The sequence below is a fragment of the Chelonia mydas genome, chromosome 17, assembly GCF_015237465.2.
Source record: "Chelonia mydas isolate rCheMyd1 chromosome 17, rCheMyd1.pri.v2, whole genome shotgun sequence".
Classification (NCBI taxonomy): domain Eukaryota; kingdom Metazoa; phylum Chordata; order Testudines; family Cheloniidae; genus Chelonia; species Chelonia mydas.
Genome location: NC_051257.2, coordinates 2487054 through 2504012, shown reverse-complemented (window position 1 = coordinate 2504012; position 16959 = coordinate 2487054). Strand labels below are relative to the sequence as shown.

General features: G+C 44.0%; 1 protein-coding gene across 4 annotated transcripts in view; it reads left to right on the top strand.

Moving 5' to 3' along the window:
* The window catches only part of SSH2 (slingshot protein phosphatase 2), a 140386-nt gene that overhangs the window by 25311 nt on the left and 98116 nt on the right, over nucleotides 1–16959 (top strand). For 2 of the 4 annotated variants that reach the window (XM_043530824.1, XM_043530823.1), the window contains exon 1: nucleotides 16601–16708. The exons of the other annotated variants lie outside the window; for them this stretch is intronic. In XM_043530824.1, the coding sequence (XP_043386759.1) occupies nucleotides 16664–16708 (45 nt within the window). In that variant the 5' untranslated portion in view covers nucleotides 16601–16663. Of the gene's footprint in view, nucleotides 1–16600; nucleotides 16709–16959 lie in introns of those variants that run through there. 4 annotated transcript variants of the gene reach the window in all.

The window sequence follows — 16959 nt, the reverse complement described above, 5'->3', positions numbered from 1 at the left end:
GAAGTGTAACAAGCAGCATTGCTAACTGTGTGTAGCTGAAAACCTTGATAAAACAGCCCTTGATTTTAATAGTAGATGTTTGGAAATCTTACAATGTTGAGCCCGTCATTATGGCTTTCTGGTTTCTGTAATGACCTTTGTTAGGCCAGGTCTAAGGTTTGTCAGCTTCATTCCCATAAGAAGTTTAAAAATTTTTTTAAAATATGATGCCTGTGGGTGTCTGGAAGCTTAAAATTACATGTATTAAATTGGCCACTTGTGTGGTGATTTATGAGTCCTTAAAATGTGCTTCTGTGTGATGGTTTCAACCATGTTTTGGAGCAGACTCTGACCCAAGTAATATGAAGTCTTTTCACTTGGATTTTAGAGCCGAGTAGTGAAAACAGTGCCTTTTGACCCTGAAATAGTCTAATACAGAGTGTTAAAGAACTTCAGAAGAGCACAGTATTTTGGCTAGAAATGTGTATAGGAGCTAATGAGGAATACTAGAAGGGCACAAAGATGATTAATTCTGTGACTTGTGACTAGTTTACTTCCTGTTCATTAAGTGCCTTGGGAATGTTGTTCCTTTAGAAATAGCCAACTGGTACCAATATTGCTATTTCTGGTGATTTTGCCAGCAGTAAATAGTCTGGGTTAAGTTTTATATAAAACCACTTGTTCATTGGCCAGGTAGCATCCAGGATTCCTCAAAGCTTTCCCCCAAAACTTGCTAGGAATATTTGTATGTGAGATGTGTCCCCTCACCTGTTGTTTTTGTACGGCTTTGGGATTTGAAAACATAGCTTTCATGCTTTTAGGTTTGTTTTGAGTGTGTGGAGTTTTTTTTAGAACTTGGCTGTTTTTAAAAGTAGTTACTTATAAACTAGTGAACAGTTGGAAGCCAGCTGCCTTCATCTCCAAACCTTAGAAATGTCTCAAATTAACAGAGATGAAAATGTTGAGTATCTGTAAGTTTTAGAACTTATGCAGTAAACAAATGTCTGTGCAGCAAGTGCCTATGCTGTGTTTCCTAGGTGGTCAGGATCTGCAGATGCAAATACCCTTGGCTAATTTGTTAATAAATACACTGATCACTGACTGTCTAAAGATGAAAAGCAGAAGCCTGCAGCAAGATTAGTTACGCGATTGAGAGAATAAAAAAACATCATATGATCTTTATTCCTTTGAATGGGTGGAGTTGCTTTGACTCTGCCCTTCTGGGTATGCTGAAGTGTATATCTAATCCATCAGGCTTAAATAGTTATTGACCCATAATATGTGGAGGTTTTCCCTGTTACTTAACTTCAGGAATCCTGACTGTATAATGGTGCATAGAGATTTCTTTAATTGCTGGCCACTGCTTGTATAACTTCTAATTTTTAGTCTGAAGTTTTCAAGGCCTTTTTTCTTGAAGCTTGGAAATGCTGTAGATGGATTAAAAACTGAAAATGCCACTGGTCGGGTTTTCCCATTGCACTTGCAGAGCTCTGCCTCCTTTAACAGTACTGTATGAACCTTCAGATTCATTCTCAACATCCCTTGCAGGCTGGCACTGTAGTATTGTCTCTGTTTTGACCAGTGTGGAAACTGAAGCACCAGGAGGCAAAATGACTTCCCTGGTCACGGAGGGACCGTGGCCGAGTTGGGACTTGGGAGTAGAATTCATGGGTTTGTGGCTCCCAATCAGAATCGAGAGGGTTAAGGGCCCAAAAACCGAAGAGTATTCCAGTTCTAGCAACCAGAAATAGGATTCCAGCAAGGGGGGATATTAAATATGCTGGACCCACAGCTGAGAGACCAAAAGTACAATCCTTCGACACAGTTGAGCCTGACATCATACCAGCCACACTAGTTTATTTCTGCTTTACAGCTGCACATGTCTGATAAAATATGAATGTGAAACAGTGGAGTAACCATAGCTGTTCTCTGCAGATGTGGCAGTAAATTACATATGACATGGTACCAAGTTCCTGTTTCTGCAGGGTTTTTTTTTTGTTTTTTGTTTTTTTTTTTTGGGGGGGGGGGGGATTCCTTCTGCTTCTAGCAGATGGCTCTCTGCATGGCTTGAGTGCCGGGTTCTGTTGATGTGTGACTGGTGTACAAGTCAGAAGTTCTTTCACAACTCAGCTGCTTCTCTATCTGCTTAGAAAGCGGCTTCAAGAATTTTAAGTGAAATTGATACCTTTTGCATGGGATCTGTATGAGAGAGTGGAACAGCAAAGGGGTACCCGTCATAATCCAATGTTGTAGCAGCACTTGTCAGTCTGTCTAGGCCTGAATTAGCAAATGCCATGCTGGCCTCAGCAAAGCATGAGATTTTTCAAAATGGTCAGTCTCATCAGTTTGCTAAGTAGCAAGCGTTTTTCAGTAAAGATAATGAGGGAATTGGTGCCTGGAGTATGGAGCATTTGGAGCAGTGTCTTGCGGAATTATTGGAGATAGAATATGAAGCTCTTGTCCGTGGAGGAGGGAGAATTATTGATATGGCTCTGTTTTTCCACGCAGTAGCATGACTTCATGTTGGTTCTGAGATTCAGCCTTAACTTGAGAGCTCCTTGCCCCTCTGAGTTTAAGTGAGATTCATTTTTACTTGTGACTTGTGTTTTGCTTTTTTTTAAGTTTAACCTTTTACGCTTACAGCTTCCGTACTATTCCTCTTGGGAGAGCCATGGATTTGGGGGATCATTCTCACTTGATCTACTCAGTGCTCAGAGGTGCTTTCCTCAAGAGAATTGGAAGGATTGAAGGCTTAAATGTATTAGAGAGGGCTGACCTCTTCTAGTTCTAATAAGATTTGGTATCACATGTACACACCTTTCAGGCTTCACTGTGCTAGTCTTTAATGCAGTGTGAGTGCTCTGTTTTAACAGGACTGCAGAGAAAATGCGTTGCCTTTCCTTTACCGCAGACTTTGCCTGTCCAAAACAGAGGGCACTAGGATACAGGGAAATGCAGACTGAAGTAAGCTCAAATGTTTAATCAAGTTTATTTGAGTTGTACAGCTAAATGGCTTTTGTTGGCTCTCCCCTCTTCTCTTCACGCTTCCTTCGGGCGTTAGTGTATATTGTGATATTCAAAAAGATGGGGATTGAAGGATCAAGCTTTGCTTCTAACTGTCTGAAACTTTCCTCCTCAGTGACGTTAACTGCCTGTGTTCTGCCCATGCTCACAAGCAGGGTGCTGTTACCTACGCAATAGTAAAATACCAGTGAACTCAATGAAAGCTGGTAACAGTGTTGGATACGGGACCCAAACTGCTCCATTCATTGTATTCATGTTTAAAAGCATCTGTTCCAATGATTCTTGCATGTGATTTCTTAAATATGGCATGTGTAATAGTGTAAGCCACAGAAGGCTGAAGTCCCCAGCCTTCTAGGCTCCCTTCTATCTAATGATAGTTCATGGTGGGACAGAAGGTCGTGGCTTTCAAACTCCGGTGGCTAACATTGGGCTCTTAAATGTTGCTGCCTTAAAAAAAAAAAAATAATAAAAAAAAAAAATCCCGATTTATTTTCAAAAGTGGCTGAGCTCTTACAGTTTCTATTGACTTCAGAGTGGGCACTGGAAGTGCTCTGCACTTCAGAAAAATCACACCATCTATATGGGTGCCAAAGTGACATGGGAGCACAGATCCCATTGACTGGCAGGTGACTTAGTTTTGCCAGCTCACCAGTATTGAAACGTTAGGGGTCTCCTGAAGGCCCCAATGACTGAATTGGATTGCATGAAAATCTCAGTTTTCACTTTTAAGAAAAGGGAAGTTTTTAATCTTGGTTGTGGAGAAAAGCTTGAAAACGTGACCTGAGTACTGCGTAAAGACTCAAACTAGAAGACAAACCGAACTAATTTATATACAAAAATATTTTAAATTTTTTAAATTTTGTGGCTCTTGAATGCTTGAGGCTGGGCAGATCTGGATTTAGAAGTTCAAGGCTTATTAGATGGCTTTTGAATATCCCATCTGTAGCATTGACTTAAACGTCTAAGGGCTTGTCTACACTAAGGCCTGCTCCACACTACGCGGTTAGGTTGCTCTAAGTTGCCTTGCATCGACCTAGCTGTGGAAGTGTCTTCGTTTAACTTTGGCTCCCACTGACCTAAGTGCCTCCCTATGTCGATTTTAATAACACCACCTCCCTGAGCAAAGTCACTGTCGATGTAACTAGGTCGACCTAGTTACAGCGTAGATACGGCGTTGCTTATGTTGACTGTTGTTGGCCTTCTGGAGCTGTCCCACCGTGCCACACGCTGATAACACAATTGATACAAGCTCTCCTGGTGAGGACGTGCATCGCTGACACAAGGAGCCAAGTGTGCACACACAAGTGGATTTAATAACCAGTGGCTGTATGCTGACAAAAGTTAAGTTGGCAAAATTTTGTAGTGTAGACATGGCTTTACAGCACTGCAGCTGTGCCAGTGCTGTGCTTAGATGAAGCTGTCTCTGCCAATGGGAGAGCTTCTCCTTTGGCGTACGTACTCTACTTCCCCAACTGGCGGTAGCTACGTCCTGTCAACACACTGCTGTCTACACTGAGAGTTCGGCCAGTATAACTGCATCACTCAGGGGTGTGGAGTTCCACACCCCAGGTGATATAGTCATAGTGACATAGAGCTTGTACTGTAGACCTAGGCTTAATTTTACCTGACACTGGATAATGGGCTTTTAAAACTGCTTTGTCATAGTAACAGAGCATGTTGAAATTCTCTTCCTATGCCCTGAATTGCAAAAATGCTGGTGCAAATGTCACGTGTACATTTTTTTGAAGGTCAATACTTAACACATTTGAATATGATAATTCTTAAAAAATTGTGTGTTTTGTGGGATGTTTTCCCTTTTTTTTCGTTCACCCCGAAATCACTACATTTAGTTCTGAATGGCCTAAAAGTAATTCTGAACAAAAGCTCTCTATGGAAAAATAAACCAAGTCAGCCTTTCAAAGCCACGTATTGTTGGTCTCTGGAGTTGTAAGACATGAGTCTTAAAGTTTTTAACTTGTTCCTGGACGAAGACCTGTTTAAGTTTTAGTCTGGAAAATGAATTTTTTTAAAGTGTTTATAAACTCTTGAAAATGGGGGCTTCTAATGAAGTTGACATGCACCTTTACGTCCTTTCCTCATTAAGTGTATCAGTTAACACTGGACTGATAAGCAGCCTGAGTGTATTGACAAAACTAATGAGGGAATTGGTGCTGGAAGGCAGAGAGAATTTGGAGCAGTCTCTTGCAGAATTGTAGGTGGTGTAATATAAACACACTGTAGTCCTGTCTCTTGGCCAAAGATGACAAACCTATAAAGGAGGAGGAGTACTTGTGGCACCTTAGAGACTAACATCACTTCATCGAAAGCTTATGCTCAAATAAATTTGTTAGCCTCTAAGGTGCCACTAGTACTCCTTTTCTTTTTGCGAATACAGACTAACACGGCTGCTACTCTGAAACCTATAAAGGCGGCTGGCTGTAGAGCGTCATGATTTGAATTGTCCCGTAAATATGTATCCCAAATGGCCAGGTGGCCTTCTTTGAAGCTGTTCAGAAAAATGTGGCATCTCTCTCTATAATTGAATTAATGTATGCTGTACCTGCAGCACTTCGGACTAACAAGGAAAATGTGTCAGTTAGTGTTGCCACTGGTCTCAGTTAGATGCACAATGTCCCCGTTAATAAGTGCATAATATAGTCTTCAAATAACCACTTAAAGAGTGCAGAAGTGTGTAATGCTGCTGACTGAAAAGGCTATCCAGGAAAAGTGTTAAATATACAGCAGCGATTACAGGTGGGCAATCTGTGTAAATGGGAGTCCAGATAAATAAACGCTGGATAACTGTACCTCTCTGACCTTGTCTCCTTTTAGACCCATGCTTCCTTTGCTCAGACAAACCTGTCATCTGGATGCCCTTTTTTCTCCTCCCCACACTTTTTTCCCTGGGCCTACGTCTAGGCTGCCAGTCTTCCTGGACTGCCCTTCTGACCCAGTCCCAACTGTGCCATTCTTGAGTTCTTCTCAAAACCTACGGTTTCCAAGTGACTTTGAAAGTAATATAATTTTATATAAAAATAAAACTAAAACTGCCAAAATTTCCTAAAATAGCCATGTAGCAATCAGCGCATGTGCTTTAGCCACGTACTGACCATCTGACTGTGTTGTCTTTGCCTTTTTCATCTGCTCTTCCGCACTTTATAAGAGCCTCAGGGCAGAGCCTTGACCTTTGTCTGTGCTGTGAAGCACTATGCACCTCTTTACAATGCTTATTACTAATTATTAATAGTGTATCCCTGGTACATGTCTGGTAGAATGATACAATAGATATGTCTGATCCCCAGAGTGTGAAAAGAATAAGTTGGGGGCTCTACTTCCATAGCCACATGGTGCACAGATCTGGAGATATAAGAACTTGCTTGGAAAGGAGACTTCTGCTTTCTAAAGCTTCAGTCTCTTCAAAAGTTACGTAGGTTAAAGCAGGACTCTAGGTAGCTGTGAGTTTATATAATGGTGGAGATCCAAACATCAGTGTTCAGAAGGTTCTGTTGTAAGTCTGTATATTCATGTGTGGTGTATGGCCAACAAATGGCAAGATTTCTCTTCCAGCGCTGTAAAATAGGAAATCTTTGAATTGGTCTTATCAAATTGGGACTAGTTTGAAATTTTCTGCCCCTTAGCTGCAAAGTGCAGCTGGGAGTTCAGCTAGGACTGCAGTGCAGTGTGAAGACACACACCTTCCAAGGAGCACTCCTTTCTGTCCCTGGGCAAATCAAAGTTATGCTCTTCGTTGCATTACTGTCACCAGGTGAAATTCACTCTGATGGTGGGCCTGGTGACAGGGACACTGACGAGGCCCTTTACAAAGACAGAGCTGTAGAGATGTCACTAGCCCCTGCACGCTGTGCAGCAAGTCTTCACGTCGGCCCCATGTGTATTGGCACAGACAAGGCTGAGGGAGTGGACATGGGACTACATGGATGTGGTAGCTCTGACTCCCTGTGAGAAGCGTCGGGGAGTGAAGTGCTCTTTCTGCAGCATTTAAGCTTTCATTTTAAAATGGAACATACTCGGATTCTAGCCCTTATGGCTCTGAGGAAACCTTCGGTATGGGACCCATGCAGTCTTAACGTTCTTCCAACTGGCTGTGGCCCAAATCCTGGCTCCAGCATGCAGCCTGGCTGTGCGCTGGGAAGATCTCAGGGGAGTGCTCCATTCTTCCCAGGCCCACTCTCCCTCAGAACTGCTCTGTAACTCGACTTCTGAGGAAGCCTAGCCTCCACTGCACTTGGGTTGCCAACGTGGCTGGGGAGAGCCTGGTGGATCCATGTAGTAGGAGATCTGCTGGTTTCACCCCAAATCCAGCAGGAAGAAAACGCAGAGCTGGCTTTGTGCGGTGCAAAGTGTGCATTTTCCATCCCTCCAGCTGAGCAGTAGAACCATACCAGCTCTGCTACAAGTGACTCTCCTGCCAAAAAGGGAGAGGGCAGGATTATTTTTCCCCATAACAATGGTGTGAATTGCCTCTGTTCATCTCAAGGGATTCTTAATTCCATAGCCTCTGTCTCTCTGCCCATTTGTCTTCAGCATGGCTCTGTCCAGATGTTTCGTGAGGACTTAGTCATCACTCTGCTGCATGCTCCAGACCTTGCACATGTGTTGAGGTCTATCGGCAGGCTGAGCACTAGCTTTCTGGCCGGGAGCCTACCAGGTGACTTGTCAAGTGTTATTCAGTCCTATGAGGATAAAAGTAGAATATAGTGGGTGCTTACATATCCTGGTGACTTATGGAAAGGACAAGAATTATTGCATTGTGGAAGAGAAATCTTGCTTTCTCAATACGATGTGGCTTCTGACAGCTTTTCTACATGAGAAAGCTCTCCTAATGTAATCAGAGGTGAATTTAAACTGATATTGGTTTAAACCAGTGCAGACCTTGGGTGGGCTGTCTCTCCTTTTTGGGGTGAGTGGCTTATTTCATTCCCAGGGGACTTCAGCTAAAGCACAAAAAGCCATTTGTAAACCAAAATAAGAGTGTTCATGCAAGGGTTGCATCATTTTAACAACTGATTTAAACTGGTGGAAACTTCTCACCTAGACAAAGCTAAATACTCCTTATATAGGGTAAAAAAGCACCTGGTCTAAGTACCCAGGCTCCCTTTCTACAAGAAGTAACAGTCCCAGTAAGCACAATGGTTTGTAAGAAAGTTTTATGCTCTCTGAATGTCTCCCATTAAATTTCTCACTGGGGTTGGCTAGAAGTCAACAGCTCATGTGGGCAGTTTGTATGTTTCCGTGCTTGGTGGCTTGAACTTCCATGAATGCATAATGAAAAAATTACACTTTAATAAGGAAGTCAGATATGTAGTATGTTCCTGCTTTCACCCTATGGACAGGGTGACACTATCAAGTGCTGTAGCTGCATCTCCTTTCGTAGTGTTATCCTATCTACCAGCACATGCATGGAATAATCCAGGCACAGCCAGAAGCTGTGCAAATGCCAGTGTATTGCAGACTTGTATCTTCATCAGTTCATTTTTCCTTCTTGGACAAAAAACAATTGATACCTGCCTCTTCAAATTCCCTCACTGTCTTGTCAGTTTATGCTAATTTTAAGATGCATTTTCTGTAGAGATCCTTATGGTACCACTGCTAAACAGTCTCTCCTCTTTCATTACCAAAATCACTCCTATTAAGTTTAAGTTTAAATCCATGTTTCCTGTTGAAATGGGGTGTGTTGGGTTTTATTTTCAGCAGGGGTTTGCTGGGACGATTTATTGTGTGAATGTGACACAAAGTAAATGCAATGTCTGATCCATAGCTAGAGGAGAAGTGATATGTACTGGGATCCTGGAGATTAAGTAGTGGTCGCATTTGGTAGAGTTTAGTTACACTCCTCATGCGGTCAGCCTCTGAGTGCAGTCCTGGAGAAGCAGTAGCATGTAAGGGAGTTACACCATCAGAGCAATTGGTGTTCCCCATAGGAGAAGCATTCCACTGTTGGCACCACTGATGCCTGCTCAGAGCAGGCTACAAGCAGTCAGGCAGAGCTGCATGGGGGAGGCTTGTGTAAAAACACATCTGTCTGAGTCATGCGTGACTTCAGTCGGGTGGCTAGTCCCTCAGTTTCATGAGCACAGAAACTCAGTTGCTGTTTCAGCACCTTTAGATGGGGTTTTAGCCACACAACCCCTAGATGTAGCTTTGAAAGTCTGTTAGATTTTCAGATGACCTCCAGCTTGGCAGCTGTACATGCTGAATTCCTTAGGACAGAATACAGCTGTAAGTGTGGCCAAAATTTCCAAACCTGGGTGTTTTTTGAAGTTTGGCTTTTAACAGGCCGTATGCTCAGACATGCTGAGTGCTGATGTAATAGGTTCCTTAGATGCAAGGACACCCCTTAGGAAATCTATCTAATCTTAATCTATTTTAGGGTTCTCGCTAGTGCCTGTCACTGTAGTATCTAACCAGTTATGGCGTGTATACTTAATTTCGAACAAGACCTTGCTCTGCCATGGAGTCAGCACATCTTGCAGGTATCCGCTACTGCGGTAGCACTCTTCAGGTGGTCACTGTACACATTTATAGCAAAGGAGGAGAAGGAGAGGCTTTTAACCAGATTAAGAGGAAGGAGAAAGTGCAGGGATTTAAGGATTAAGAAACCAAAGGCAGCATGCAGTTGCTGATTAAAAGCCTGTGGTAGAGAAGCCAATCTCTGGATTGGAAATCAAGCCCTTTTTACACCTACAATGTTGTGGGTCAGAGCATTTCTAAAATCGTGACGTAAGTATTGTGTAAGGTTTGAGGAAGGATGGTTTCGATGATTTTTCTTCTCCTCCCCCCCACCCCAAAAAACCATCTTTCCTGCTGTCCCTACCCCAAGTATTTTGCACAAATGTCGTCATGCCGCCCCTGCAGAGAATCAAACCCTGTGTAGATTACAGGATTGGTAGAAAGACTAGGGGGAAAAAAATCTGTTACTAAGGAGATATGAGTTGTTGTATTTTGTCACTAGTGGCCAGTCTGCCAAAGGAAAACAGATGGCACAAAGGAGACCAGGATTATACGGGCGGTTACTACATAGCAACTGCAGGGCAGCAAGAGTGGTGGGTCTGGTGACCTTTCAGGGGTCAAATAAATACTGTTCTGTGGCAAGAATGACAATAGACTTTTTTTTTTTTTTTCTTGTCAGGCAAACCAGCTCTTTCCTTGTGGGCGGTTCAAACCGTGACGCAGCTGCCATGAAGGCACATGCACCATGACTAGCTCCATTTTCTGGTCAGAGCCAAAGTTCCCTTTTCCATATTATCTGAAAGGGGAGCTGGCATGCAGTTGACATCTTGTATATTGTGTCCATGACGTACACAATTTGGCTATTCCACGTTTTTCCTTCTTAATCCCTCCATTTCCAATGAATCGGCGTTCACTGATTTGCTGTTGGGGGTTTATTAGAAAAAGGCGTGTGTTTTTCCTTGCAGCCCATGAAGGAAGTTAGGTGAGACCTCCGACACTTTCGAAACACAAGTTCTGAATACAGTGCCCTGCGTTGCCAGCCTCTGTTAATTTTTATGTCCAATGAATTAAGAATGCCCCAGGAAGGGACAATGTGGTGGTGGTGACCCTTTTATTCATTAACTAGGCAGAGAGGAGCTCTGCAGTACCAGTTTGTTCTTTTGCTGCCGTCCAGGTCAGTCTGTGCAAGATGACGTGCTTCATCCCCTATGAGGAACAAAACTTGGTCCAAGGGGTGACGGAACTGCAGCTCATGGTAGACCAGAGATCTTTGCTTTTCACAGAATAGGCTCCTTGACAGCCAGTGTTGGAATACTGAAAAATGACTAGAGATCTGATTAGAGATGACTGGGCGACAATTGAAAATGCAATACCACAGGCGCCAGTGACTTCATCTGCAAGCGTCAGTGACTTACCCTTGTCAGGAGGATGGAAGGAAGAACAGTAGAACAGTCGCTTGCTTTCTCCTGCTTGCAGGATTTTGCAGGCTGCACCAAAGCTACACCCTTAAATACAGCTTGGGAGCCAGAGCTGCTTGGATGTACAAACCTGAGGGTAGCTGCCTTCTTCAAGGGTGGGGAGGACAGAGACAGAGCAGCTGCCTTAGTGTGCTGGTTTTTTGTCACCGCCTGAATGAATGATGTTCTGGTGCAAACAAAAGATATATGGGGGTTTAATCTGCTTCCTCTGAAGCATGAGGATTGGTCATGGCTGGAGATGGGACACTGGGTGGGGAGGGCCAGGGCACCGAGGTAGCACCAAGCAGTGTCTCTCTATCTCTCTCTAGGGCTTGGCTGGCCTGCTCGTGCTCACATGGTCAGGGCTAACTGATGGCCATGTGTGGGGCCAGGAAGGAATTCTCCCCTGCTCAGGTCGGCACTGGGGGTGAGGGTCACTTGTCAGGATTATCTGAGGGTATCTCATGTAATCCCTTCCCTGCCATCGTGGAGCCTCAGATGTTGGTGCAGCTCAGTCCCTCCTGTTCTCTGCCTGTGACACACAGCGGTTTAGTTTGCTGTGGGCTGTAATTACTTGGATCTCCCGTCAAAGATCCAGCCTAGTGCAACACAGGTCAGATCATGTTCTGTACCTCATGTAACGTGTGTGCAAGAAAGTGCTCTAGCAATTGCTGCTTAAGCTCATGTCCAAATGACTGCATGCCATCTGAGCAGTGAGACGGAACTGCAGTCTCCGACTAGCCTCAAGACCCCTGAGCTATCCCTCGCTTGTTGCAGTGATGGTTAGTGCCCTCCTAATGCTTTCCATCCAGGGATCTCAAACCCTTTTCAAACATGCCTTACCAGCCCCCTGCCAGGTAGGTCAGGATCCTTATCCGCACTTGACAGAAGGTGAAACCAAGACAGAGGTCAAGCGACTTACCCTTGTCACAAGTCAGCGCCAGCAGTGGGGACAAATCCTTACTCTAACCATTAGACTGTGATGTCTCCCAGGCATTTGCATTCTGGACATAGAGCCCTTTCAAATGGAGTAGAGGCTTCCTGGCTAGGCCTGGCTTCAAATAGCGTTCTACAACCGCACTTAGTTGCTGTTTACTAGGCTGCTGCAGATCGCAGACAGCTCTATAGGATGCTCAGATACCTGCCTCTGCTGTGACCCATACATGCCAGGTAACAACTTGCTGCTTGTAATTGCACTGTTGAGCACAGATCCAGGCTGAGCAAGGCTAATGGCTCCCCTTGGAAGTACAGTATCACGGCCCTGGACAAGGTTCTGAATGCTGCTGTTCCCTCTTCTCCGCCTAAGCTCTTTAAAGCAGCGATAAGTGACTTCCGCTTCTCCAAGGAGTTTTTTACCAAAAAATAAGGATATGTCTACTCTGCACTGCACTGCACTGATCCCCCCAACCTGCCCCCCAACTCAGACCCCCCCCCCAGCCCCACATCTCAGAGCCTGAGTCAGCTGGCTTGGGCTGCAGGGCTCCAAAAAATTCAGGCTTGGGCTGGAACCTGGGCCCTGAGACTCACCCCTACTCGTGGGGTCTCTGAGCCCAGGCTCCAGCTCAAGCCCAAATGTCTACACTGCAATGTTAGAGCCTGAGTCAGCTAACCCTGGCCAGGCACAGCCGTGCTGGGTCTTTTATCACCATGTAGACATACCCGAAGAGGTCAGTTCCTGACCTCTTCGGCACCATGGGTCCTGCATGGTCTGGCTGTTTAACTCTTACGTCTGCGCTTCTGCTGCTTCAGCCATTGCATCCAGCACTCGTGCTGAGAGAGGGTGGGACGCACCAGGTTCACTGCGTCTGAGTGGGTGAGAATCTATTGGAAGTGTCTTTCTCTGCTTAAAACTTGTTTAAAACAGTCCGGGAGCATGATGCTTTTTTAACAAGGAAACTTGAAACTTAAATCTGCATCCGTAGGTGTAACTTCTCCTCCACCCCATAATGGTCCACTGCCTAAATGTCAGATCTCTTAAGGCTGGTCTGCACAGGGTTTTTGTACCTGTGTAACTGTCAGGTAGGGGTGGGATAGTGCATCTTGGCACAGCTCCTCATGTGGGTGTCAGTGTAAAGATGCTTTCTATCAGGAAACCGTATTCTGCCTTCCACTATGAGCACACTTACACCGGTGTAACCGTGTCTGCACTAGGTTGTACTGTTATGGTTTAAGTGGCACAATCTGTGTGTGTGTACAAGGCCTTAGAATATGTAACTTACGCTTCATGCTGTGTGTGAAGATTTAATGTTTTTATTAATGTAAATAACTGCATTAGTGATATAAACAATATACATCTACAGCCTTGGCTGCTGGGGGCCCAGAAATAGCTATAAATAACCTATATGGTGACAGGAAGATGTCTTTTGTTTTATGATCGGCCCCTTCCTTCCCCTTGCAGCATACCTCCCTTCCTTCCCCCACCAGAAATAATCCCTTAGCATCTGTAAGACTTCCTCGTATAGGAAGAGAACCTATATGCTTAGCATATATAGTGAATCTCTAGTCAATGTACAGAGTGGGAAATGTGTTCTGTGGGAATCTTCATTTTAAAAAAGGGGGCGAGGGGGACTAAAAATTGGCACTGCTTCTGCTATGTTGATCTTTGTCATTATTGCATGTAATGTGGTTTTAATGTTCATGAATTATGAAGGATTGATCTACTGCAATCTGAATTCCCCACTCTTTATCCTCTGTACAGCTGTTTATTGGCTAGAGATTCCATTACAAGCTTTTCCAGTGCCATCTGGCTCAAGCTATCTTTTTTATATTCTGCACTTCTGGAGCCTGTCTGATCTGGAAATATAGAGCCAGTCCTAAGCAAGGTTTTGACTACTTGATTGTGCTCTTGTGGAAAGCACTTGATAGGGCTGGTTAGGTTTGTTTGCTCTTTATATGTATAATTTAAAAAGTACTGGTGACTGTATTAGATTAGACGAGAAGGGCACGCCTCCCTCTTATTTGCATAAGGGCTATTAAGATTTGCATGGACAGCTGACATCCATTCACTGCTGATATCCCTGCCGCTGCTGTGCAGGAAGGGATTTTTTTTTAATCACAGGTCGTTTCTTATCCATATGTGTAAAATGGCTCCTGGAAGTCCATGCCCTGAGACTCACCCATGCGTATGTGTAAACTTATATTTTCAGTTGGTCTCCAACTCCGTTTTGCCTCTGACATTGGCAACAATTCTTAGTATGAAAGCTGGAGCCACACATGGTCATGCTCATGCAAAGAGCTGTTTTGGTCACACATGTCACATTGGAATGGGGTGGGGGGGAACTGGCATTTAAGTTAGTGCTACAGAGAAAATGAAGAATGCTTGTCAGTTACAAGGAGCCTAGTGCAGGACTCCCTAACACTTGCCTACAGGGAGGTGACACAAATCTTCAAAGCTTGAAGTTCTAGAAAATTATATACAGCCTAAAGAATCCCAGATCATTTCAAATCTCTACCTCCCTCTCTGTCCTTTGTCCAAAATGTCCAGTAGCACACACACAAGTCTCCTGGAGGCTAGAGAGCAGTGTTTGGTTATAATAGGGCTGCATCCTTAAAGTTCTGTGTGGCTGTCTAGGTGTTGAAAATTGATCCTTTGCTCTATGCTGTCATTCTTTCAAGAGAAGTCACATTATTAATGCTCCTTTAATGCAATGTGTTTAATATGAATATATATGTACGCTGCTCATGCCATTCCTCTAAGGCAAGTCTCCTTGATTAAAGCAAAAGCTGTTGTACTCCCGGCAGGCAAGACTATTTCATTTAATGTAGAAATTCAATTGACAGTAATCTCTTCTGTTTTTAATCTCCTCTTGTGGTGTACTGCAGTAGGTGATGTCGCACTGTGTTTCACATCCTGACTCTCTCGTGCTACCAGTTGAAGAATTTCAGATTTTTTGCTTTTAAGATCTGAAAGGTTTTTATTTATCTTGTTCCAGTGGTAACCAAATTTAAACAGGGTTTGCATAGATCACTTATCTCCAGTAGAAAAGATGAAAGGCTCCATTAGGAGCTAGCTTTTTCTTTTTGAGAGCAGAAGCAGTGTCTTTGACCCAAATATGCCAATTCCTGACACAGCACTGTGTTACAGAGAACAATACCAAAGAGATGCTAGCATCTGAACAAGAACTTGGCTGCTGATAGAGTTAGCATAGGCTGCCTTCCTCCACAATCCATATGTATATGCAAAAAAGTGGAGGGAATGAATCTTCCACCAAGTTCTCTCTAATGCTGCTTGTTGCTAGTTCTAGGTTTTGCAGTTGCTCACCAATTAAAATCCCATCATGTCTTGTCTATCCTACTGTCTGTCACCACTGACCACCTACTGGGTGGAACACTAGACCTGTGTGCCTGTGTTTCATAGACCCAATTCTCTTTCAGATAAAGAAGACTAAATCAACTGGAAGGATTCTGTGGGTTTTTGGTAATAGTAAGCAGTCATGGGATAAGAAGGAAGGTCCTCTCATGGATCAGTAACTGGTTAAAAGACAGGAAACAAAAGGTAGGAATAAATAGTCAATTTTCAGAATGGAGAGAGGTAAATATCGTGGCACTGGATCTGGTCTACATATTCATAAACGATCTAGAAAAAGGGGTAACCGGGGAAGTGGCAAAATTTGCAGGTGATACAAAATTACTCAGGATAGTTAAGTCCAAAGCAGACTGCGAAGATAACTTGATAACTGCCCTGTTCTGTACATTCCTTCAGCAGCATCTGGCATTGTCTGCTGTTGGAACACAGGATACTGAGCCAGATGGACCATTGGTCTGACCCCGTGTGGCCATTCTTATTATGTGTCTAAGTACTATCTGAATTTGGACTGTCCACACGTTCCTCAGAGCCTCTCTGTTTATTCTTATGCCTGAAACGAACAGAGAAACTTTTTGACAGTTGGTCCAGGAATGGGGGGTGTCTTCAGGGGGTGGAACTTGCATTTCTACTTCCCAATGCCTGCAGTGGAATTGCAGCTTTCGAGTGATTTGTTGTGTCTTGCTTGGTGCCTCGCTACCCTATCAGACTTGGAAGTGGAAGGGGCTCCCTCCCTTCCTTGCATCCTGGCAGGGATAGCCAGTCTGCTTGCACCCCATCTCTTCAGTGCGTTTCTGCTCTGATGATGTTGAGGGAAGCGATTCTTCTCCTCTAGCAGAAATGTTGTGCATGATGTCTCTGGATCACACTGTCAGTGGTCTGTTTTGCCATGCTAAGTCTGAGATGGAAAAAGGGAGGGAGACTTGGTGTGAAATACTACCCTACCTTGACTGTTGCTGTCCCACATCTGAGGTGCAGGTGTTGCTGTCAGAATTTCTAGTATACTTTTGCGCCTGAAACTTCCCCATGTAGCTGTGGTGCTTGTCTCGGGTCTTGGGTGGCTTTCATGTGTTTAAAGCAAGGTGTTATCTTATCCAGGGAGGCAGCAGGAACGGGCTAAAAACATTAATAGATCCCAGAGCTATCACAATGAAAAGACCAGTGCTGACTGGCTGAATGATAACTCTTGGCCCCTGGTTTGGAAAGATCAGGAAGAGTGATTGCATGCAGAGATTTACATGCGCGCTCTCTCTCTTTCTTGTGGCCTATTTTAATTGTACTTGTGGTTCCAGGTCCTACACAAGCCTTTCTGATTGGTGCCTTTGTCATTCAAATGCATAACAAGGAAATGTATTTGCTTCAGTGTAGCTCTCTGCTGTGCTCTGTATGTTACCCATGTACCACTCACTCCTGTGCTGATCTCACAGGCATGGTGACTGCTTATTTCATCTTCAAGCTCCTTGGACTATATCAGGTAACCTTTTTATACTGTGTATGAAAGGATATGAAACTAATTAGGGTTTATCTCTTCCAGGGCAGCTTGAGGGGCTTGTAGAATTAATTAGTTCTGCGTTGAGCTTTATGGAGCATACACACACATGTATGGGTGTGTTCACATCACTACCAGGGAAATGGTATCTAGAATCAACTCAGTTCAAAATCTGTTACTTAATATTCAGAAAATATTTCCATAGACTGCTCGTAATCTTCTCAGCTGCGGCATGG